Here is a 25,120-nt window from a genome sequence, read left to right on the forward strand (position 1 = left end):
ATACTGAGCAGTGGGCATGGCCAGAAGCAAGAGTGGGCAGGCCATCCCTTCTCCCTTTCTTCAAATCGCCTTCTTCCTCCCTGCCCAGCAGGCAAGCCAGGAAAGGGACAGATTACTCTAGTAGAGTTCTGTACTGATCACTTACAGGGGACCCAGCTCCCATTTCCATCGTTACCTTTCAGCTTACTTCCTCCAACACCCCATTCTCCTCCTGTCCCTCTGGGCTCCCCCACCCACATGAGATTAGGCCAAGGGACACATGGGACTCTTGGGCAACAAGCTCCTCACTTTTGCTCTAGTCTAGATTGTATGCTGCAGTCAGGGGCCTACATTGTTTCTAAGGTTTGCATACTACCTGGCAGTATCAGGCACTTGATGCATGAAGGACTGAGAGAAGGACTCTGTGCTAAAACAATTCTAAATCCTGCACAAAAACCCAAATCTATCAATCAATGAATACAGTCCATATAATCCATGCATAAATTACATATATTTAGGCACTAGGCAAGACATTCCTCTACTCCCACATCTTTGGGGTAATTAAAACTATCTATGGCCTTTTAAACTGTGTGTGCATATGGAGGTGTTGTTTTTGTTTGTTATTATGGTATGTATGTTTTGGTGTTTTATATTGTAAACCTCCTTGTGATCTTTGGCTGAAGGATGGTATAGAAATTTAATAAATAACAATAATAAATATGCTTGGGCTGTATGCAGTTCCAGCATTTTGTTTTTTTAAAAAAGTTTTGAATATTTGAGCAATATACACTTAAAAAGCTGCCTTATTCTGAATCAGACTTTAGTCTGTGTAGCCTAATATTGTTTCATCTTACTTGCCAAAGTATGCTCCCTCTTTTAAAAGTGTTCTAGGTGGAGAAGATAATATCCACAAGGACTGCCAGGAAGCCAGGAAGGCAACAGGAACCCCAGCTGCTATGCACTAGAGACAAGTGATACCTGTACATCTTCAAATGCAACTTGGTAAGCTTTGGTACTGGCTCAGTTTGCACATAATGCTAAGTCAAACCATCGTTTAGCATTAACCTGCAGGCTCCCAGAGAGGAAATTACAGCTCCTCTGCTCCTCCCTCCCTTTCTGTCATGCTTTTTGGGGCTAAGCCATAGTTTAGTGTGCTGTCCAAACCTGGGCTCTTTGTTTACCTCCCTTACATCTAAATTGGGTCACTATATGAAGGCAAACCAGCTTTTCTGCTACAAACTTAATTTTATACATGGAGAGGAAGAGGCAAATAAAACTTCCTCTTCTCCCGCTTCAGTTTCCTCACCCTAATAACTCTCTATGTCCCAGACTGCACTGTTTTCTTACTTTGGAAGCAGTTGCTCCAGCTGACCAGAAAACAGGATTAAATTGGGTCCAAATCTCTCATCGCTGTGGGTAGTCTTGTATTCCCACTGCTTTTTTAAACTCTGTTTCCTTTTAACAAATGCAGCAACTGTATTTCCAATATCAGGGCTATAGTTCCCAGATGGGAAATGGGAAAGCAGCTAAACATGGTTGTTCTTGGGGAGATGAAAAGGATAAGGATGGAAAATAACTTTATGCATTGAAAATGACATACTAATGATTAGCAGGTAAAACTGCCACACAAAGCGAAGAATGTGACAGTCATTTCTGGGAGGCCAGTCAAAAATGAAGGGAAATATTGCAGGTCAGCTCTTCAGTGATTCCTGTGTTAGTGAATAGAGAATGTTTTGGCTCAGGCAGAGACATATGTTCAACCCTATGTAAGTTTAAGAATTTCATGCCCACTTTGTTTCCAGTTTCCTTACTTAGTCCGCAGTACAAAGAAGTCCAAGCAAACATTTAGTCTGGTCATATAAAACACAGACACAGAAGGAAAAGCTTGACTTTTTCCCTAACGGGGGAAGAATGGCAAATCTCCAGAAATGTTCAAACATGTCAGGAAGCCCAGCAAGCCAGCCTCGCCCCCATAACTCCCATTAACTGCAACAAATTGTTTATTGCACAACATGAGAAAGAAGCTGCCCTCTTTACGGAGCACATTTTTCCATGTGTGCTGCACACAGAGGTCTCGCGGCACTCTCCTCACCAAGAGGGAAGAAAGCCAGCTTTGCATCCAGAGAAAGGTAACTTGTGGCAATTATTAAATCCATTACGCCAAGGTTCCTTGCCACTCTGAAAAAACCACACATACACAGTAGGCACACACAAGCGTCTCTTTTGTGCCCAAAATAAAAGGAGATACCTTAATTAGAACAATGCAGGTCAGAGAGTATGAAACACCCAGCCCAGCTGCCGCGTGCCATTAAATTCATAAAGAGGAGGAGGAGGGAAGGGCAGCCTTAACGAGATTACACACATTGACTTTGATCAAGACACAAAAGCACTAAGGCGTTCCAGGGTTTTTATTGCTGTCTTCGGGCTACGTTTTAATGGTTACATTAGAAACATGCGAACATAGGCTGAGAGGTTTTTTAGTGAGAGCCTGCCTCGCAAAAGGCCCCACTTTAATAAATTGCGGGCTGTAGGGAAAAGGCAAGGGCTGGGGAACAGATGAGCGGCTGCTTATTAATTACATCCCCTGCGCAATTCCTAACTCTGAATGTTGTGCTTGGTCAGTGCAGGAAACATGTACAGGCTGTGTTGGGGCACCACTCTGAACGGGTTCCTCCCATCAATGCTATCCCAATTTTCAGCACTGTTCCCTTTTGCAAATATAGTTGTTGCAGTAAAAAACAACAACAGCAGGACTGCTTTGCATGTCACTCAAATAGAAAGAAAGAAGATACAGGTGGGCCTACCTGTGTCTCATTCAAGATACACACAAAGGGAATATACAGGAACAGTAATGTGTGCATATTGCCCAGGGGTTGGGTACATGCTTTAGCCTTGCCTCTGGAGTTTTAGTGATCCCTTTAGCTTCCCTTGGAAAGAGAGGCAAGCATTTAAGGCTTGCTTCAAGAATTATTTGTAGTAGTAGAAGTAATTAATTAATTTAATAATAATAAATTATTTATTTGTACACCACCCATCTGACTGGATTGCCCCAGCATATATAAAAGCATAATAAAACCTTAAACCTTAAAAAGCTTTCGTATACAGGGCTGCTTTCAGATGTTTCCAAAATGTTATACAATTACTCAACTTCTTAACATCTGATGGGAGGGTATTCCACAGGGTGGGTGCTACTACCAGAAGGCCCTCAGTGCTGCATCTCAGGGTCTGGGCTGAACGATGGGGGTGGAGACGCTCCTTCAGGTATACTGGGCTGAGGGCATTTAGGTCAGCACCAAACGTTTGAATTGTGCTCGGAAAAGTACTGGGAGCCATATCTTATGAACAACATAAGGCACTGGGACTGAAACTTTGGGATGGGGAAGGGGGCAGTAGTAAGGCCACCAAGTTCCATCTAATTTAAGCGGTATGCATGCAAATATGCTTTGCTAAACAAAAGGAACAAAACCATTGAACACCTAGTTTCAGAAAGCAACTGTTGTCAACTAATAATATTAAGGATAGTCAGTTGGTAGCCCACAAACTGGATCCTGTTCATTAACTGCATCTGGGTCCCAGTAGCCCTAGCAACTTCTAAATTAAGGTGCAGTAAAACATTCCCTCCAGTTTCACTTCCAAAGACAGTAAGAGATGTATTCCACCCCAAAGCTTACAACTCTGTTTGGGTTCTGTATGCAATGACCCTGCTGAAAGTCAGGAATATGGGTTGTCCTCGGGTCTGTGAAAGTGGCACTGAGGGCATATATATGCCTGTTAATCCTACTGGTTTTACAATGAATGCCGAGGTGGGTGGGGAGCCTGCATGTGTCGTAATAGTGTGATAGAAACGTTGTATGAGACATTATACTTTTACAATATGGACAGCAGTTTTTAAACACAGCCACGGATGGCAGATTCTGTAAATGCTGCAGCACAGTTTTTGCTTTTAAAATCTTTCTGTCTTAAAAGAGAGATTACTTGTTTGAAATATATGTTTAATAGTGTTTGCTACTTGCTGCTCTGATCTTATGTTTACACAAAAACTGACCTGAGTTCTTTTATTTTATATATTCTGCCCGTCAGCAGGTTCCCAGGGCAACTTAGCAAAATGTGTGTGTAACCTCTGTTTTAGAGCTTCATGCCTAGAGATCAGATCTGTCTTCATAGACATTCATCACCAAGGAAGAGTTGAAGTCTGAATGGATCTTTTAGTAGCTATTGCTTTGCACTATTTTGGGTTTTTGTCTTTTTACCATTATGTTTCTCTATTTGGGGCCAATATTCTATGTTTTTTTCTTTAAAAAGTGTGCATGCACTTGAAAGCTCCTACCAATAACAAACGAAGTTGGTCTCTAAGGTGCTACTGGTAGGAATTTTTTTATTTTGTTTTGACTAAAAAAAGAAGACTACTTCAATGGTTACTTGGTTGAAAAAGTTATGATTATGCTGCATTTCATTCAGAAATGTGTAATAGGGCTGCAGGGTTACTGGATTCTCTGTAGTGTTAATGGATTCTTTGCAGCTCTGCTTCTTGTTATTGTCCCCTATATGTGCATCTTTGAGATGCATGTACAGGAGTATCCCAAAGATGTGCATCTCTGCAACTTGCAAATAGTCACTCTCTCCTCATTAAATTCTTGGAGATCTGCAAATATGTGTTTGAGCACCTTCCCTGAACATCCGAAAGGAACAAACTAATTTCATATTACTTGCACATGCATGCACACACATACACACACACACACACAAATGTAAAAATCCTCTATTATATGCACTCTCACAAACACAGGCCCATGGAGTCAACATGCCTCTCCCTAACATTCCACCACTGTCTGCAATCTCCTCTGAATCTTGCAGTTATTTAGTCATACTCCTGGAGCACACTTTCTTTTTAGTACATGACCTAAATACTCAGCACTCAGTGGTGCAGTTTCTTGCATCTTATTCAAAAGGGCTGAGAGAGGCTATAGGGATGGGTAGGTGAAACATGGGTGCAAACATGGGCTAGAGTCTCAAGGGGATACTGCCCAACTTGTGCTGTTGGAAATAAGCCTGAGTACCTTTCCAACCAAATCGCATGCAGCAAAGTTAACGTGAAGGTGTATGATCCTGCCACTAGTGTTGGAGAAGGAGGAGGGAGAATCCATACACCCTAAATTAAATTCACTGAATCCCTGGGGAAGACTCCAATCCAACTGTAACTTCAACTAGGGAAAATACTACACTTGATCTTAGCCAAAAGGCTGAGAGCGATGGGAAAATACCATACTTGAGGATAAGACACAATGTATGAATCACCACCCAAGAAACTAATAGCCTCACCAGAGTCCGCAGCCAGCATTCCTCGCAGTGCACGTGCCAGCACTGGATGGAGGTCAGGGGCATCGTGTAGGAGTCCTGTGGAGAGAAAATCGAGACAGCCTCATCATATACTCGAAATTTTTGAGAAATCCCCTATTAGATCCTGAGCTCTTAGGGCAGGATGTAGAGGACATACTGTACCAGTACACCTTCATTTTCTCATGTGATCCATACAGCATAGCTTCAGATTCACATGCATTTGTGAATACACTACCTCTGGGGGATTAAACTGTTTTTAATATTGTGTTTTAATTACTAGGCTGGTAATTAATAATAATAGTAATCATACTCCTTACACAGTGGGCTAGGCGTGAAATGGAAAGCAGCATAACCTCAAAGAGTTGTGCCTCTTCTGAAAGAGGCATACCAGAATGAACCCTGAGGTCATCTTCCGAGACCCTCATCCAAGAGGAGTTCAGACAAAAAGATTTTCAGTGTTTATAGAATGGTTACAGACTGCTCTACCCATCAAGGTCTGCCTGGCACTAACTTAATATATTTCTGGTGCTAGGAAGTTTCCTCTTCACCCAGGCATATGATTGTTAATATTGTTACGTTCTGCTGGGCATTTGACTTTTCAGAATTTATATCAACTAGTTGGTTGCTGCGGTCTCTGTTTTAACTCTTCTATATTTTTATATTGCTTGTATTTTATATTGCAAATTGCCTCAAGGTTGTTTTTAGAAGGCCTCACCTAAGAAATTGTTAAGAAATAATAACAGTACAGTGGTACCTCTACTTATGAGCACCTCTGGTTACGTATCCTTCAGGATATGCACGTGGCAAACCCAGAAGTATTTTTCTGGGTTTTGCCGCGCACACATGCACAGAAGCCCTCTACCGCCCCACGCACATGTGCAGAACAGGCACCCTCGGTTGTGAAAACCTCGGGATCCGACTGGAGCTCTGGAATGGATCCCGTCCGCAACTGGAGGTACCACTGTATTGTTTTTAATAATCCAACTGCAATGTAGCACAATGTTTACTTGTAGATAGAAACAAAACAAGCTGTTATAGTAATCACCTCTTGCTCCACAAATGGGAACAACAATGGAATAAAAATCAACAGGTTTTGTGACAGCTGCTTGCCATAAACAGCATCAATCCTTATTTTGAATATCCTGATTTTACATTAAGACTTGCCAAGTATCTCTTACGATAGCTAATTATTGTTTGATTGTTCACTTCACTCTGTTACTCTGTCATTTGATAATAAACCCACAGTTTATTTCAGTTGTTTTCATAACCAAAAAACCCTAAAACATTAAATCTAAGGGCTTGTACAAAAATTGTTATTATTTTATTTATTTTTGTAGTAATGGAAGCAACCTTCCCCTTGATGCTATGCAGATGTGAGCCCTAGTCCTGCAGCAATAGTGTGACAACTGTACAAATGTAATATTGCGGGGGGATGAGGAGGAAGGAAAGACAAGCTGTTGCAGGAAGAAAAGCCTTTCCCAGTAAATAGTATGGGCAAGAGAAATGTTAATTCTTCAGCGAAAATTGTAAGCTGAATTGGAGGTCACTGCTGCAAAGGAGAGTAAGTTTTCCATTTTTCTTATTTTAAGAAAATACAATTTTAAAATTAACTATATACTTTCTACCCCAAATGATCTGCAAGTAATGTTGACATTTATTTTATTGGGGATGGGGGACACAAAAGTATGTTAAAACTATGCAATTACAGTGCCAGTAGCAATACCCTTTTAGAGAAGTGGTAGCAAACCTTTGGAGTGTTGGACTCTAAGTCCCATCATCTCCAGCCAACTTAGGATGATATGGGTTGCAGTCCTGCAACATATAGAAGGCTACCAGTTCCCCATCCTGCTTTAAAAGGGCTGAAAAGGGAATCAGTTTCAAAATTTAATAGGAGAAACGCACACACTTCCCAGTATCTGCCTGACAAGTCATATCATTATTCCTTTTTTGGGGGGCGGGGAGCTTAGAGGGGCTTAAATAGAGAGACAATTTGAAGGAAAGATACCAGCATCCTTACAACCAGAGATGTAAAAAGTTACAGATGCCAAGCCACTAGAGGGAGCTTCAGCACTTTAGTAAGTGAATCACAAGAGCCAATACACTCCTCATCAGGGTGTAGTAAGTAGACAATCAACAACTTTGAAAGAGTTTGGCTAATAAGCTGTATTCTGACCCTACAGTATATGCAGGGAGACAGGAACAGGGAGATCTGCAGGGTCAACCAAGTAGTTTGTCTAAAAATGACACCAATATGTCGACCACACCACAGCAGCACATTGAAACATATTCCCGAGCTGTGCCGTTTTCATCCAGAATTGAGGGACAAAAGACAAGGTTTTAGTTTCTCCACACCAGGTATCAATTGTGCCACCTTCCTATAGGGCAGGCAGAGGTACAGAGTCATTTTCTTATTCATGACCAGAACTGGCAAGCTTACGGTACTCACCATGCAAATGAGACATTTATAGCGGTCCCCACGGGAAAGCTGCCTTTCTAATTCGCGGACACGAGCCTTTAGCGCCTCAAACGTTGTCACTGCTGAGTCTTCTGTAATCCTAAAATAGATGAGAAAGTCAGGGCTGGCTGAATTCTTAAGAGGAAAAAAAACCCCACCGATTTCATATGTACCAAATATTGTAGAGCAAAGCCACATGATGGCAGCTTCCATGTTGGTTCCTGGTAAAGGTAACTCAAGAAATAGAATCAAAGCAGCAGAGACTGCCTGAGGCTTGAGAATCAACATTAGCCACCAGGTTTAAGAACAAGGTCAAGGAGCAGGGTACAGAATACACGAACCCAGTCCTAGTGAATCAATGTCATATAGTATTTCCAGAGGAGGTGTCTTGGTCCCTTTTTCAAGAGGATTGAGCAAGATGATGCCAAATTAACATAAATGTGGGGGGCGGGCACATCTGAAAGTGAAGTGTTGCGCAACGGCTGCAACATACCCATGGGGTATGCAATAGAAAAAAGGCTGAGGGAAAGCAGCAAGATCCCAGATGCCCCCATGAAACTTGAACACTGGAATGTTAAAGCTAAAGGGACATAGCTGTAACAAGAAGTTTTAGTATGCACAACTTGGCTATTAGTATTAAAATCTCTGGCACACTTTGACAATGGATAGAAAAAGCAACCAATATATTATAATGTATCAGTAACTGCAAACCTTGCAGAGATCAAGAAGCATCCAAACCCAAATAAAGCAATTAGAATGAAGGAAACGAATAAACCAGATAAATTGACATTTATGCCACACAAAACAATTATGTTTCTTTAGTCTAGCATTTCATTTTCTCTCTCCTCAAAACAGCCACTGTCCTGTCAACCGGGGAATATTATAAATCAAGTTGTGAATGATGACAGAGAGTCAAGCAACCACAGATTACTCTGTTACATCAGTACGTAGCCTTGTGTAAGAAGTGCAAATACTAATTCTAGTGGGGACTCACTGCATGGCTTGGGCACAGACTCCAGGAGAAACCAACCAACCTCTATAGCAAAACAGGATCCTTATCTTAGATACTGCTACAACAGCGGCAAGAATCTTGTTAGTATCAAGATGGAAGAATGAGGAAATCCCAACGAAAGAACAATGGCAAGAAAAACATGAGTTATGCGGAGTTGGCAAAGATGACATACAAACTATGTGAGAAGGAGAACTGTGACTTCAAAGAAGAATGGGAACTTTTTACAAACTATTTAAAAAGAGAACAAAAGGATTTGGACTCCTTGGCAGGTTTTGAATAAACATCCACAACTTATTAGTAGAACATATGAAAGATAAGGTAATGATATGTACAATTTTATAACATGCAGAAAACAATATGTACAAACAAATCAGAGAGGGGAGCGGAGGGGGGGAAGGGGGGAATTGTAATTGGCTATGTTATTGGTAATTTGTATTGCTCAAAAATTATTTTTCTTCAATAAAAATATATTTTTTAAAAGGATCCTTATCTTAGATACTAATAGCAAACTCATAGTCCAAGCATGGATTCAAACAGGAAACCCCAAGATTTGCTGAGGTACAAAAACGTAAACCTGAGAAACTAAGTGGAAACCTTGGAAAAACAACCCAGTGATGATGGTGTATGACCAGTGCACCTGGCATGGCTGACCAACTGTGTGAGTGGGTGAGCGGGTTGGTAAGATGTGAGAAGCAGAACGGAGTACAGTGGTAGCTCTACTTACGAATGTTTCTACTTACGAGCGGAGCTCCGTCCGCCATCTTGGATGCGGTTTACATAGGATTTTTTCTACTTACAAATTTTTAGATAGGGTTGCTTCGACTTACAATTTTTTTTCTCCCAATGCATTCCTATGGGATTCGAGTTACAATTTTTTTTCGACTTACGAATGTGCGTTCAGAACACATTAAATTCGTAAGTAGAGGTACCACTGTATCCTAGAAAATTGCACTCCACACTGCAACATTTTGTTGCAGAAACCAATTGTTCCATTCCATTTGCTTCTTTAACAAATGTAGCTCTCCGTACCAGAATAGGGTGGGCCAGGGGTCCTCAAACTTTTTCAGCAAAGAGCCGGTCCACTGTCCTTCAGACCTTGTGGGGGGCCGGATTATATTTTTTTGGGGGGGGGGATGAACGAGGGATGATGAGCGGCACGTGAAAGGGCTCTGGAGAGGGGCTGGCACTAACAAAGCCCAGCCTTCTTCCTCCTCTAGGCAGGGCGGGGAGAAGCCAGGAGGAGGTGCCGCTGTCGCCGCGGGAGAGGGAAAGAACGCACGCGCTGGCAATCCACGCAGCGATTCCCGGACCGTCCACGGGCCGGATTTAGAAGGCAATTGGGCCTGATCTGGCCTGTGGGCCTTAGTTTGCCCACCCATGGGGTAGGCTAAGCCATGAATTCAAGTATCAAGAGCAAAGGCATCTAGCAGGAACAATACTATAACATAGCTTAGGCCAGCTCACCTCTCCAGGAATCTAAGGAAGATGTCTGAAACCAATGTTATTTGCCTATGGTGATGATGATGATGATACTTGTATATGAGGATAACGGGGTGGTTTACCATATAAAAGCACAAGAATACATACCATAGTAACAAACCAAAACAATTACCCCTCCACCCAGTTTAAAAGGCTGTAGATTATTTAATTAGCCAAAGGTCTGGGAGAAGAGGAATGTTCTTAAGGTAAAGGTAAAGGGACCCCTGACCATTAGGTCCAGTCGTGACCGACTCTGGGGTTGCGCGCTCATCTCGCATTATTAGCCGAGGGAGCCGGCGTATAGCTTCCAGGTCATGTGGCCAGCATGACAAAGCCGCTTCTGGCAAACCAGAGCAACACATGGAAACGCCGTTTACCTTCCCGCTGTAGCGGTTCCTATTTATCTACTTGCACTTTGAGGTGCTTTCGAACTGCTAGGTTGGCAGGAGCTGGGACCAAGCAACGGGAGCTCACCCCGTCACAGGGATTCGAACCGCCGACCTTCTGATCAGCAAGCCCTAGGCTCAGCGGTTTAACCACAGCGCCACCTGGGTCCCATGAGAGGAATGTTCTTGCTTGGCACCTAAAGATATGTAACAAAGGTGCCAGGTGAGCCTCCCTGTGGAGAGCATTCTGCAAGTGGGGAGCCACTAAAGAAATGAGCAACTGATAGCCAGGTGAGTTGGGCAGCAACTCCAATCATAACAAACCACACTACCAACCAACAGAAATTAGACCTTGGTCAGGAAGAGGCAGGCAAAGACATGAAATGGTTTGTTTATAGGAGTCTAATGGGCTTCCTGTCACAGTGGCCGGAGTGGACTACTTCAGAGTAACGACGCTACGCAGCTCTGCATTTTATTCTTTTATTGGTGCTGCGTATTTACAGTGCTCAAGTCATTGCTATTTACACGGAGCGATGTTGTCAGTCGGTTTCAGAACCTCCTAATGGCTTTTGGCGCGTCTTTCTCCAACACAAAAGCTTTGGCAGACCCATCCTCTTGCCCCTCCTCTTCCTGCGTAATTCTGGAGTTGGGGGGATGGGTCTTCCCCCCTTACTTGCCCCTTCCTGTCCCACCTGGGACCCTGGCTCCTCTACCTTGCCTGAGCCTCGGACACGACTTCCTGCTTCCCCACTGGAATCGGAACTCTCCCTGCTTTCCCCTTTGCTCGGGGACGGGCTTGAACTCAGGAGGGGAGGGACTTCGCGATATCCCCTGTCCCTCACATCCACCCCCCTCCCAAGCTCTCCTTCACCCCTCCCCAGGCCCCCCCCATGTGTCGGTGACGACTGGAAGCCTAAAAACTCGGTGCTCTCCGAGCCCGTTGGTGTGAACACCTCCCCCCAGTCCTGCGAGCCCCCCCCTTCCGCCTGGGAGGACGGGAATCCCAAAAAGTCCGTGGCGTCAGAGCTGGTGGGGGTAAAAATGTTTTGCCAATCTGCTCCTTCCTCTGACTGGGTGGATCTTGGCGACACCCATACCTCATCCTCTGGTTCCTCAAACTCCGCTTCCCAGCGCCATGGTGAGCTGTTCTCCCGTGCCTCCTCCTCCTCCCCCTCCCTTTCCATGTGCCAGGGCTTGGGTCTGTGGGGAAAGAGGGCGTGAAATTCTTCCACCAAGAATTCCTCCTGTATCTGAGTGGCGGGAACCCATTCATTCTGGGACGGTGGAGCATCCTCCCATGCCATGAGGTACTCCAGGCCCCCCACCCCCCACCTTGAATCCAGGATGGCCGTGGCCTCATTGAGTTGCTCCCTGCTTTCCCTCTCCCCCCCTCCCTCGGGGGTTTGTTCGCTGTCTCTGAGCCTGCTGCTTTCCCTGTACGGCGACAGCAGCGATCTATGAAACACTGGATGCACCCTCATGTCCTCTGGCAGTGCCAGCCTGTATGCCACCGGGTTGACCTGTTGCGTGACCGTGAAGGGGCCCAGCCATTTGGGTGCCAGCTTTTTGCACCTCCCTCTGGTGGGAAGGCCCTCCGAGGACAACCACACCTTGTCCCCCACCCTGATGACCTCCCCTTGTCGCCTGTGGCGATCTGCCCCCTTTTTGTACGCTTCCTTGGCCCTCTCCAAGTGTTCTCTGAGCTGCTGGTGCACCGTCTCCAGTTCCTCTGCCCAATCCTCAGCCTGTGGGCCCTCCTCCTCCTCCTCCCTCTCCCTCTCTGGGAAAGATCTGAGGTTGCGCCCGTAATTGGCCTTAAAGGGCGACACCCCTGTGGAGACGTGCACTGCATTGTTGTAGGCAAATTCTGCTAGTGGCAAGCGATCCACCCAGTCCGTTTGCCGCTGGCTGACGTAGCATCTCAGGTACTGCTGCAGAATGGCGTTGACCCTCTCCGCTTGTCCGTTGGTCTGCGGGTGTCTAGCCGTCGACAAGCTGACCTCCACCTGCAGGAGGTTCATGAGCCGCCGCCAGAACCTGGAAACAAATTGGCGGCCACGATCCGAAATAACCCTTAAAGGTAATCCATGCAGTCTGAAAATGTGATCAACAAACAGTTTGGCTGTCTCTTCTGCCGAGACTGCCCTGGCACACGGTATAAAGTGACACATTTTGGACATGAGGTCCACCACCACCAACACTGCAGTCTTACCCCTGGACGAAGGCAGATCTGTGATGAAGTCCATGGACACCACTTCCCACGGCCTGTGTGGTGTGGCTAAGGGCTCCAGCAACCCTGGTGGCGCTGCTCTGACCACCTTCGCCCGCTGGCAGGTGGTACAGCCCCTTACATAGTCTCGAACATCTTCCCTCACCCCTGGCCACCAGAAGTGTCTCATGACTAGGTGAGTGGTCTTGTCCCTTCCAAAATGCCCCGCTGTAGGGTTGTCGTGCATCTGCTTGAGGACCGTACGTCGAAGCTGGGTGGTGGGTAGGTACAGCGCACCCTTGTAGAAAAGCAGCCCTCTGCGTTCTGCAAAGTCTTTTGCCTGCTCCCTCCCCCCTCTCAGTTCTCTGAAGATGCGGTTGGCAAATTCATCCGCTGCCGTCAGTGCTGTGAGTTCTGCCTCGCTCACCACTGCTGCTCCGCAGGACCATGCCGACGGGGGGAAAATGTGCCTTGGGGCTGGTGGCGCCTCCTCCTCCATGTACTCTGGCTTGCGGGAGAGGGCATCCGCCCTGACATTCTGCTCTCCTGGGATGTAGTGTATGGAGAAGTTGAAGTTCGAGAAGAACTCCGCCCACCGTATCTGCCGCTGGTTGAGCACCCTGGCAGTTCTCCAGAACTCCAGGTTCTTGTGGTCTGTGCACACCTGGATGGGGTGCTTGGCGCCCACCAGGAAGTGTCTCCAGTGCTGGAACGCCGCGTGGATCGCAAGAAGTTCCCGATCAAAAACTGTGTAGTTTCGCTCGGGCTGGGTCAACTTCCTGGAGAAGAAGGCACAGGGTCTCCACTCTCTGTTGGCGTCCAGTTGCAACAAAATGGCGCCCACAGCCTTATCAGAAGCATCTGTTTCAATGCGTAGGGGCGCGTCCTGAACCACGTGGAACAGGTTCTGGTCTGAGGCGAACACCCTCTTGAGGCTTTCGAACGCTGCTTGCGCCTCTGGTGTCCACCTGAACTTCTGCTTGCCTCTCAGGCAGTCAGTGATGGGAGCCGTAACTCGAGAGAAGTTCTTGATGAACTTCCTGTAGAAGTTGGCAAAGCCTAGTAGGCGTTGGGCATCTTTGCGCGTCCTGGGGCTGTGCCAGTCCAGGATGGTCTGCACCTTGTCCTTGTCCATTGCCAGCCCCTTGTCTGACAGCTTGTAGCCCAGGAAGTCCACCTCCTTGGTGTGAAACTTGCACTTCTCCAGCTTCACATACAGGTGGTTCTCCTTCAGGCGCTGTAACACCTCCCTGACGTCCTTCACGTGCTGCACTGGGTCGTTGGAGTAAATAAGGATGTCATCCAGAAAGACCAAGCATTTCCTGAAGAGTAGGGACCCCAGGACGTGGTGCATGAAGGCCTGGAAGCATGCTGAGCCCCCTTGCAACCCGAAGGGCATCACCAGATATTCAAAAGAGCCCAGAGGCGTGAACATCGTGGTTTTCCACTCATCGCCTTCCCGGATCCTGATCAAGTTGTACGCCCCCCTCAGGTCTAGCTTGGTGAAAATCTTGCCTCTGCGTGCCGCTGTCAGGAGATCATCCACTCTGGGCATGGGGAAAGCCACTGGCTCTGTCACCGAATTCAGCCGTCTAAAATCCACCACAAGACGGCGCTGTTGCGTGTCTTTCTTGTCCACCCAGAAGACCGGGCTGCCCCCTGCTGCCTTGCTTTCTCTGATGAACCCCCGCTTGAGGTTCTTGTCGATAAAAGCGCGCAGATCCTCCAGTTCCTGGTCTGACATGGCGTACAGCTTGGCTGGGGGTATAGTTGCCCCAGGCACCAGGTTGATCTGGCAGTCAAAAGGCCTGTGTGGGGGCAGGTGGTCGGACTCCGCTTCACTGAAGACCTCCTGCAGGTCCCAGTATGGTTTGGGTATCGCCTCACCCCCTTTGACGTGCATGGTGGCCACCGTGGCTATCGGAGGCCCCTCCCCTGGTTGGTGCTGCATGCAATGTTCCAGGCAAAAGTCCGATCCAAAAGTGATGCATCGCTGATGCCAACTTATGGAGGGGTCGTGGCGCGCCAGCCAGCTCATGCCCAAAACGATTGGGGGGTCTGAGATGGTGGTGACGTTGAATGCCAGTGTCTCTGAGTGCCTTCCAACCGTCATTCTCATGGGGGGGGTTTGATGAGTGATGGCCCCTCCCAGCAGCTCTCTGCCGTCAATGGTTGCCACGTGCAGAGGAAAATCCAGCTGCAGAAGCTGGATCTGGTGCTCTTCTGCAAAGTTTCTCGAGAAGAAGTTGGCTGAGGCACCACTGTCAATTAGGGCGAGGACCGTCAATGGATAGCCATTTGGGAGCGTGAGCGTCACTTCTAGAACCACTCCTGCTCTGGGAGGGGTGGGCTGGCTCTGCTCCTCTCTGTGCGGGTGGGTGGGCTGGGGCTGTTGTCTGCTGACTGTGCCTGGCTGCCGCCCCTTGTCTCCTGCAGCCAGGCTTTCCCGTTTCCCTGCTGTGGTGCTGCGTCAGTGGGGGAGGGCACAACCGTTCCCGCCTTTCCTTGCCACTCCCTGCGATGTGGGCAGTCTCTGACGAGATGCTGGGGGGAGTTGCAGAGAAAGCAATTCCCACCCCTTCCCTCCTTGCGTCTTGGCGCCGCTGGGGTTTGAAAAGCCCGCGCGCGCGCGCTATCAATCTGCATGGGTTCCTGGTCCTGACTGGCCCCAGGCGTGGCTTGAAAGGGTTGTTGAGGGAGTGGCTTCTCCTGCGACCGTGGGAACCAAGCCCGCTTTGCGCGCGTTGCTTGCTTGTCGCTCCATCTGGATTCCTGCCTCACCCCCACCGCCAGAGCCGCTTTGCTCAGTTGATCCATATTACTGGGCTTTGGACCTCTCGAGAGCTCATCCTTCACCTCCTCATGCAACCCCAAGTAAAACGCCGCTTGCAGTGGGGCAGACTCCAGATCCCACCCCAATCTGTGCACCAGCATGGTGAATTTCGCCCAATACGCGCGAACTGTCATATTTCCTTGGCGTAAATTATGAAGTTCCTCCTTAGTCTGGTCCATATGACTATCGGACGAATACATCGTTTTCAAACCTTCTAGAAATAGTTTGACATTCTTCATGCAAGGATTCCTTGTTGCAATTAACGGTCTTAGCCACTCCCTGGCCGCCCCTGTAAGGTGCTCCACAATAAACGCTACTCTGTGCTCATCATCAGGGAACTCATCGTGGTGCAGCTCAAGAGCATACACAATCTCAGTCTCAAAGCCCTGAAACTCCTTCGGGTCTCCATTGAACTTGCTTACTAGGGTCCCGGCTCTCCTTCCTGGCAGCACTTGGACTTGGGGTGCCCCTCCCGCCTTGTTTTTCTCTGCATCCAGCTTGTTTTGGAGGTCTACCGCCACCGCCCTTAAATGCTGCTCTTTTTCCTGGAGCTCTCTCACCTGTTCCGCAAGTTGTAGCCGGTCGTCCTGGACCTTCTTAGTCTCCTCTTTAGCTGCCTTCAATTCTCCCTGCGCCTGCAGCGACAGCTGTTGCAGTTCTAGCTGGGCTTGCTCAGCGATCTGCCGCCACTTCTCCGCCTCTGACACGCTCATCCCGGCAACTCCAAAGTAGCCCAAAAATGATTAGGAGGTTGCTGTCACAGTGGCCGGAGTGGACTACTTCAGAGTAACGACGCTACGCAGCTCTGCATTTTATTCTTTTATTGGTGCTGCGTATTTACAGTGCTCAAGTCATTGCTATTTACACGGAGCGATGTTGTCAGTCGGTTTCAGAACCTCCTAATGGCTTTTGGCGCGTCTTTCTCCAACACAAAAGCTTTGGCAGACCCATCCTCTTGCCCCTCCTCTTCCTGCGTAATTCTGGAGTTGGGGGGATGGGTCTTCCCCCCTTACTTGCCCCTTCCTGTCCCACCTGGGACCCTGGCTCCTCTACCTTGCCTGAGCCTCGGACACGACTTCCTGCTTCCCCACTGGAATCGGAACTCTCCCTGCTTTCCCCTTTGCTCGGGGACGGGCTTGAACTCAGGAGGGGAGGGACTTCGCGATATCCCCTGTCCCTCACACTTCCCCTCGCTGGACAGTTTGTGAAAGTCTCTCAGATGATCATCCCTGTCCAGTGATAAACGAATGAATCAGAGGAGGCGGCAGAATAGAGGCATAAGCAACAACACTCAGTGCCTGCCCAATACAATGGTCAATCAATAGTGAGGCTGTAGATCAGGGTGTTAGTTAGCTGGAAAATTACTGCATTGCCGCATGCGTCACGCTGGAGGGATCCTGGACAATCAATGAGGGAGGTATTGATTTAGTTATTATCACTTCATATGCTCCAGACATTGTTAAATATACATTTATTAACAAAGCTGAGAAGGGGACATACAGTAAGCCTGAACAAGTACAAACTCTACTCCAGCTCAGCCAGCACGCCAAAGTCCACATAGCTGCCCCAGCATGGAAGATTCAGTCAGGCTTTAACATGGCAGAATAAGTAACTGGCTTCAGAAACAAAATTAAAAAATTCCTTCAGTAGCACCTTAAGTCTTTAAGGTGCTACTGAAGGAATTTTTTTATTTTGTTTCAACTCAGACCAACACAGCTACCTACCTGTGGCTTCAGAAAGAGACTATCCCTTCATTCCCACTGCAGGAATGGCCAGTTAATGAATTCAAAGTAATGCTTCCAGCTTTTTTTTTTTAATCATATTCAGAAGTGTTTTATTCCTTTATTGCAGGGGTGGGAAACCTCCCTCCTGGGAACCCTCTCTAGGCCACAGCCGTCACTACCCCTGCTGGCTGGAATTCGCCCTGGAACTCTGATAATGCCTCTTGCTTGCCTGGATGGAGGACAGAGGTAGTTGTGAGAGTTTGTGTACAAATTAGCCTACCATACACACCCCAGGAAGATTGCCTGGAAGGGAATCTGGGCCTCTGGCAGAAGAAGTTGGAAAAGAGAGGGCAGAAACAGGCAGGGCTTTGTGAGGGGACACTGAAGACTGAAATGAGGAAAGCCAAACTACCAAGAACAGAGAGACACCAAAATGGAAAGGAAGGAAACTTAAAACCTATCAAACTAAATATATCAAATTTTTAGCCTGTGAGAATTGTCTCATACCAGAAGCTGGGATTGAATCAAACCTAATGTACAGAGGACGATGCAACAGGCTGTTTACCTTATTCTGCCTTGGTGTGCCGCTGGGAGAAAAACCAAAACATAAAATAACCAAACGGGAAAGTTTTGCTACGTCCACAAATCTGCAGGTCTAGCAACTCAGAAAGGGCCATGACCACAGTGCTCCTCTAATTATTATTTGTTCTTCTTAGCCAGGGTCTGATATGAGCATGTGTGTGTGTGTGTGTGTGTGTGTGTGTGTGTGTGTGTGTGTGTATTGTCTCATTGTTGTAGTCTTCTCCCCAGTTTTGCTTCAAAAAATTCCCTTCCCATCTTCCCTCTCCAGTTTATTTCAACAGAATACAAATTTCCTTCCTCTTCATAAATAGTCACACTGTACATAACATTCCATAAATTTTATAGCCCTGCTGTTTATATGTACCTTGTAAAACACATTTAGAACTGATTATATCCAACACCAATAAAACTTCATAGGCTACTTCCGACACCTGAAATCTTGGACCTTTTGCTCTTTTCACATAGTCATTTATTTTGGTGTTCAGGAGTCTGAGAATTCAGACAAATTTCAGGTTTTCTCATACCAACCCACAGGCTCTTGTTCTTTCTAGCGGCAAGAAATTAGATGCTAAGATACAGGACTGTTTCCTGGAACTTTATGTTAAATAAAAAATATGCATCCAAAGCAACCCTCCACCAAAAGAAAGTATTGTTCACAATAAAATTATGAGATGATGAACTGCTTTTGAGCAGAGATGCACAATAGATTGTCATTTCCAGAATAAGTGGAGGCATAAACCTGTGAGAGAAAAATCTGTCAACTTGTAATGCAACACTAAGGGACAGTACATCTATGTGGGAAAGTGGCATACAAAATTAATGTAGTAGTATCAATAATTAGTAAACTACTGACATACACACTGTAGATGTCACTATAGCTGAATCACATGCACAAGCACAAATGTGCTAGGAAATATGCCCAGTGGAGAATTGGTAAAAACTATTTCCAGAGGAGTAATATTGTTAGTCTGCTGCAACAAAAAGTCAGGGCAGGATCCACCTAAGGAGCCCTGTCACAGAAGGGCTTCCACTTGTGCAGTGAGACTTCCCTGTCTTCATTCCCCCCCCAAAAAAAATGGGCTGGAGGGTGGTTCAGGAGAACCTCCAGTACTGTGCACAGGGGCACAAGCCTACTGCCTCCTCAATACTTTCATTTCTGTACTGGCTGGGCTTGTAACTATTTGTGTTGAAAAGTGCCTGGGTTTTTCATTTTGATCCCTCAGATTTGCACAAAATCAGAAAAATGCACCATGCAAAGGACATTGGCAACCTGCCCCAATAATTTCATGTAAGCCAAGCCAAGCAGTCATCTATTTCCCAAAATGTATTCAAAAGCACAAAGGTAATTAAGGTGCCTCTGTGGGAAATGTGACAGGGGCACCTATGTCTCCCTTCAAAGGAGAGGGGAGAATTTTTAAAAGATGGGCTGCTCAAGTTTCTCTCCTCCCTTTATCTGGGATCAAAGTCACATTTTCCTCTGGACCACTCAGTGAAGCAAAACATCCTCACTGCCTACCCATAAGTGGCATTGGTCTGGGATACCAGGATTTAACCATTAACTGGACACCTCCATTTCCCCTTTTTTCTGGAGTGATCAATGACCCCAAAAGGGTGTGTCTGCAGCAGCATTACCAGGTACTTGGAGACCAAGAAGAACCTACTCCTCCTTTACTTGCACCACCAAAGCACATTAAACTTTTCTACACCATTTATACTGACAAGTAGTCTGAAAAGTGTGTGCTGAAAATTTAAAATGGCCTTAATTTCATTTCCAGCCTGTTAGGGTGACTCAGCAACTTAGCCTTTTATATATATTAATTTTTTCTTTCGACCCCTCAGTTTTGCACAAAACAAGCAAACAAGGTGCAAGTGCACACATGCCCTGTTGGTACTTGACTGGCATAACAGAATCAACAAACAGGAAGGCAGTTGCAAACACAAGAGAGAATGCCTACTGGTATGAATGAGAAAGAGCAAAGTTTCTCCTCACATACAAATTAAAATAGGTGTGGATTACTCCAGTCTAATTCAAATGGGGGGGGGAGTGGATTAACAGCTAAATTATCAAATTGAGGTGAAATGACAAAATGCCCAATTATTTTCTTACAATAAAGGAGCTGGCTTTCCTGCTGCAGACAGAAATGTTTTCAGTGTATCTTTTTAGATGAACCTCTCTGAAAAAGGCTAACTTGGAATTCTGTGCTGGAATGCTGCCTCTATTGAGGAATTGGCAGGGATTCTAATATATTGTTCTCCAAGAGGAGTGTCCTCCCATCTTGATAATTGTGCATTTCTGTAGTACAATATATTAAGAATGCTGTTCACCTGTAATTTCAGTGGGTGACTTAGTCTGGCAACATGCCCTAGCTCCTGGTTGCCAAGTTATGAATAATGTAGTGTTCTGTGGCCTAATTTCCATGTTCTAAGCTGAAAATTTGGAAGAAGTTGCATGCAAGGGTGCGCGTCTGCAAAGCAGAGGCCCTCTGCGTCACAAGTGCCTCTATTTTATACTTGCTTGCACAATTTGTTAATGCCACCAGCTGCTTGCCAAGTTTGGAGTTCTGTTAACTAATTTAATCTTCATGCAAAGCAAACATGTTGCGTTGCTCTACTCCGCAGAGGAATTATTCTTCTTACACTTGCATGCTCTATCGCAGTGGCATGGAGGGGAAGCTGACTGCCACAAGAAGGCATTCTAAGCTACATTTAGCTAGGACCTGCTAACGATTCCCCAAAGAATTTCCCTACAGAAGAATTCATTATGCTGCTTTCACGCCCCCCATCCCTTCACCGACATGGAGCCCAAAATGTCTCTGCAGAACCAGAGAGTGAGTTCGGGAGTTGGCACTCAGCCTTCTCTGCCTCCGGGACTCACATGCGTAGCCCGCTCAAACTGCAGACAGATGGCACCAACAATCAATGAAAGCAGTAGGAAGTTTCCGAGTCAGCACGATTAGAAGAATCAGCAGGGATGTAGAGATCTTTTAGCCACCGAGAAGAATTTTTGTTAATTTATTTTAGGAGGAGGGTACTGAAAGGCTAAGCTTGCACTGAAGTTCTTATGCATAATCCGGGCAATCATGCATCTACAAGATAGTTGGCAAACAACTAACTCTAAATTTGACAAGCAGCTGGTGACCAGAAGTGCCTGTTTCACTTTGTGTGCGTGTTGCTTCATAGGAACTCTGTAATTGTGTTCTTCCCTACTTTAAAAACAAAAAAAGAAGGGTGGAGACATGCATTGAATAACCTGAAATCATTCACAGAACTAAATAACTGAACAAATATAAATAAAAATGTTCATAAAATGGGCAGGCATTACTGCAGGAGGAAATGGCAGTGTTGCTGGTGTCTATCACCTTGAAAAACAATTGAACTCTTACATAAACTTCTGCATTTCAGTGCTACAGGATGGGAACATTTGTTCTCTAGTAAATTAAAATATAAAGAAAAAAGGCCACAAAATAACAGGAATGAAAGATAAGGATTTGTGCTGTTCACCATCAGCAATTATCAAGGGTATTTTATATTTGAGGCACTAGTGGTGCAGAAAAAAACGACTGCATATTTTCATTGAATGATGAGGAAATGCAATTTCCCCACAAGAGAAGTACTACTTTGAGGAAATGCATCTAAATCCTGCACAACGGCTTAATTTTTTTGCACAAAGACCCATATCAGAAAAGACATCAACTTGCTCTCCTGACAGCTACCTCTGAGGAAGAAGGAAGGCTGCCACCAGGCTGCTGTATTATTGCTATGTTCAGAGTTGTGCATGGAAACAGACAACACCCAGATAATCAACAAAAGCCTTTCTATTAAGGTGAAGCTTGTGAGGTCTCAAGGCCCTAGCTTTTATGCTCTTATTATTCTCAAATATGAACCACTGAAAGGGTGAAGATTTGAGCAAAACTCCAGTAACCACCTTATACCAAGCTATAGCTGAATGTGCAAGGCAGAGATGAATGGTGCAGATTTCAATGTCCTGAAAATTTGAGATTTCTGCAAAAAACACCACGCTTCTAGCCCTTAGGAACCTGCCTTTTAATAGGAGGGGGCAAAATATAGTAAAACTAAGGCCAGATTAATTTTGGTGATAGTAACAGACACACAAACATTTTTGGGTGTGTGTGTGTGTGGAGAGAATGTGAAACATGAGAAGTGTTTTACCCACATTTGCCAGTGTGAATTTACATGGTAAAAATATTAATTGACAATGTTTTACTAAAAAAACCAAACTCTGCATGTTTTGCTCCATCACATTTATCCTCAAATGGGAAGAAAATGGGGAGCTACAACACAAGAGATCAGAATGGAACAGGGCTCCACCAGATTGATCTTTTCCTCCCTTAATTTGAGCTGTGTGTGCATGGGTTCTTGGGCTGCAATAGTGTCGCATCTGGCACTAACATTAACTAAATCATAGATTAGTGGTATGTGAACAAGCCTCAGGTTTATGAGTTTCCCCTTCCCCACATTCCTTTTCTGGCATGACTGCAAGGAGCATTTTGGAAGCCTTGACTTCCTTTTTATCCAAACTGTTGTTATTTGCCCAAACAAGCAAATATTAAATCTTAGTTTCTGATCCTCACCTGTTTGGACAAACCCCTGCTTAAATCAGGTGGAACCTCACTCCCAAGGGCCAAATGTAGCCCTCCAGGCAAATTAGCCTGGCTCTCAGAAGTTTCCCCAAGGCCACACCCCTTCCCAACTGTGTTCGCACCCTCCTTGAGTGCTTCTGCCTGGGTCATAGCTGCCAAGTTTTCCCTTTTCTCATGAGGGTTAGGGTTAAAAAAAGGGATAACTTGGCAGCTATGGCCTGGGTGGAATGTGCTCTTGAACTGCAATAATGCCTCTTGCTTACCTGGATAGAGGGGTGCCTGTGGTGTGTATAGAAACCTCAGCTCAGACTTCCATGCAGTAGGAATGCCTACTGTACAAAAGTAAGATATGCAGCTGTTACTCTGCCCACTTTTGCTTCTGGCCCTGCCCACTCACTTTTGGGGAAATTGTTCTCACCCCCAGGTTTAAACCAATCACAGTTTACCCTGGTTTGGATGAAATGGCAGGTCAGAGCTAGTTGGAAAAAAGAAGTCGGTGCTTCTGATCTTCTCATTGCTGTGCTAGAAGGGAGCAGAGTTGTGCAGACTTCTGAGCCAGGGTATAAGAATAGATATCATACAATGCAAGGAATGCAATGGAAGGCTGTCACAGGAAACAGCAACTTATATGGCCAAGATTCAAAATTGAGCCCATTGGTTACGCTGTGGTCATGTACAACACACAAATCCTATATTGAAGCACACAAATCATTTTTAGTTGCTGTATACACTTGATGGAATACTTGCCCCCAAAAGCTTATTACAGTATAAACTTTTTAAGGAAGCAAAACTGAAACACCGCAAGTTATGATGACTAATTTGTTACTAGTTGTTATTTAGAGGCACTGGCCAATTTTAGGGACAGGTTTTTGTTCCTGTATGACACAGCTCAAGGTTCCCAAGGTGTAATTTAGTTCTTCAGGGGAAACTAGTTGTATTTTCTAACCTCTGGTTTCCCTTACCTGTAGGCTAACTCCAGTATTTCACAGAGAATCATCATCCATCTAACTGAAATACTCTCCAACGGCCCATCAGCCTTGCCTTCTCTTTGAAATAGCCCAGCTGAGCACTGCACAGACTGTGATTTTTCCCCCTTCTAAGATGTCTTACTCACTCCATAAGCTCAAGACTGACAGTCGAATTTCACACTGTGATAGCCCCCCATCGATTTTTCACTTGCAGGGAGCAACTCTACAAATTAAAGTTAACAGCATTGTTGAAACTTTGAAATAACTGAGGGGGGAAAATGGGACCGAAAAGATACCTGAACACCAGGGGTTCAACGTGTTTGGGGGAGAGGGAGGAAAATCCAAAGGTGAAGGGCATTTCCAGACAATTAAAACCTTTTGAAAGGGAATTCCTTTGAATGAATGAAATCATATCAAAAGATCCACAAAATGTAAAGGTATTGCTGTAGGGGAGATGGACTGATAGGCAGCATTGCAAAAATACATGAAGACTCTCGTACTTTGAGCAATACAATACCGAAATGTACAAAGCCTTAAAATAACAATAGAATAAGAGTAAAATACACCTCAAGTCTATGAAGCAAGTCTACAAAACATGGGTTGGGAGTGGAATGCCACTTGCCACTAGCAGTGTCAAACAGTCTACTTCATTTTTAAATCCTGTGCACCTGTTTGCATTCTCAACTGACTGCTTGAACCTCTACTCTGGCCATAGTGCATCTAAACCCTAAGTGCTCCCAATACAATCAACTTCAGTAAGTACCGTCATACCTCGGTTTAAGTACGCTTTGGTTTGAGTACTTTCAGTTTAAGTACTCTGTGGACCCGTCTGGAACGGATTAATCCACTTTCCATTACTTTCAATGGGAAAGTTCGCTTCAGGTTAAGTACGCTTCAGGTTAAGTACAGACTTCCGGAACCAATTGTGTACTTAAACCGAGGTACCACTGTACTGTGGAACATGCATGGAGCAACATAAGACCTCACAGAAATTATGATTACAGTAGTGGTCTCCAGGAGCAGAGATGGCAGGGGAATCCATAGTTCTGGAACTTGTATGGATAGAAGTTTTGGAGGGTTTGAATCTGACCAAAGAAGAAGAGGTGAACCTTAGGAGACTTGAATTATTCTCAAACTCAGACTAGAATCCAAGCCAAATAATTCTCAGTTTATTCCTTCCAACCCATTCCTCTGTACAATCCAGTCACTCACTTCCCCTTTAAATCTACTTATTGCGTGGGCCAGCAGTAGGGAGAGGGAAGGATGACACTCTCCAGTGCTTCATACTCCATGTAAAGCACCACAGGTGCTGCAAAAGACCCTGGTGCAAGGGTGAGAAACCTTTCAGCCTGAGGGCCGCATCCCTTCTGGGAAACCTTCTGGGGGCCACATGCCAGTGGTAGGCAGGATCAGAGACAAAAGTGAGTGGAGGAACAAATGTACATTTTACCAATGTGCAGCAGCTTAGTTTCTAAACTCCCTTTCTCCTCTCTGTTCCCCATCCAGACAAGCATGAGTTCAAGGACACATTTTAGCAATTTTTTAAACTTAATTT

General features: G+C 45.6%; 1 protein-coding gene across 8 annotated transcripts in view; it reads right to left on the reverse strand.

Moving 5' to 3' along the window:
- The window catches only part of RNF220 (ring finger protein 220), a 318,359-nt gene that overhangs the window by 8,699 nt on the left and 284,540 nt on the right, over nt 1–25,120 (reverse strand). For all 8 annotated transcript variants that reach the window (XM_035121690.2, XM_035121686.2, XM_035121692.2 and 5 more), the window contains 2 exons: nt 7,763–7,871; nt 5,299–5,373 (listed from right to left, as the gene is read on the reverse strand). In XM_035121690.2, the coding sequence (XP_034977581.1) occupies nt 5,299–5,373; nt 7,763–7,871 (184 nt within the window). The remainder of the gene's footprint in view (nt 1–5,298; nt 5,374–7,762; nt 7,872–25,120) is intronic.

The sequence above is a fragment of the Zootoca vivipara genome, chromosome 7 (assembly GCF_963506605.1).
Source record: "Zootoca vivipara chromosome 7, rZooViv1.1, whole genome shotgun sequence".
NCBI classification, from domain to species: Eukaryota; Metazoa; Chordata; class Lepidosauria; order Squamata; family Lacertidae; genus Zootoca; species Zootoca vivipara.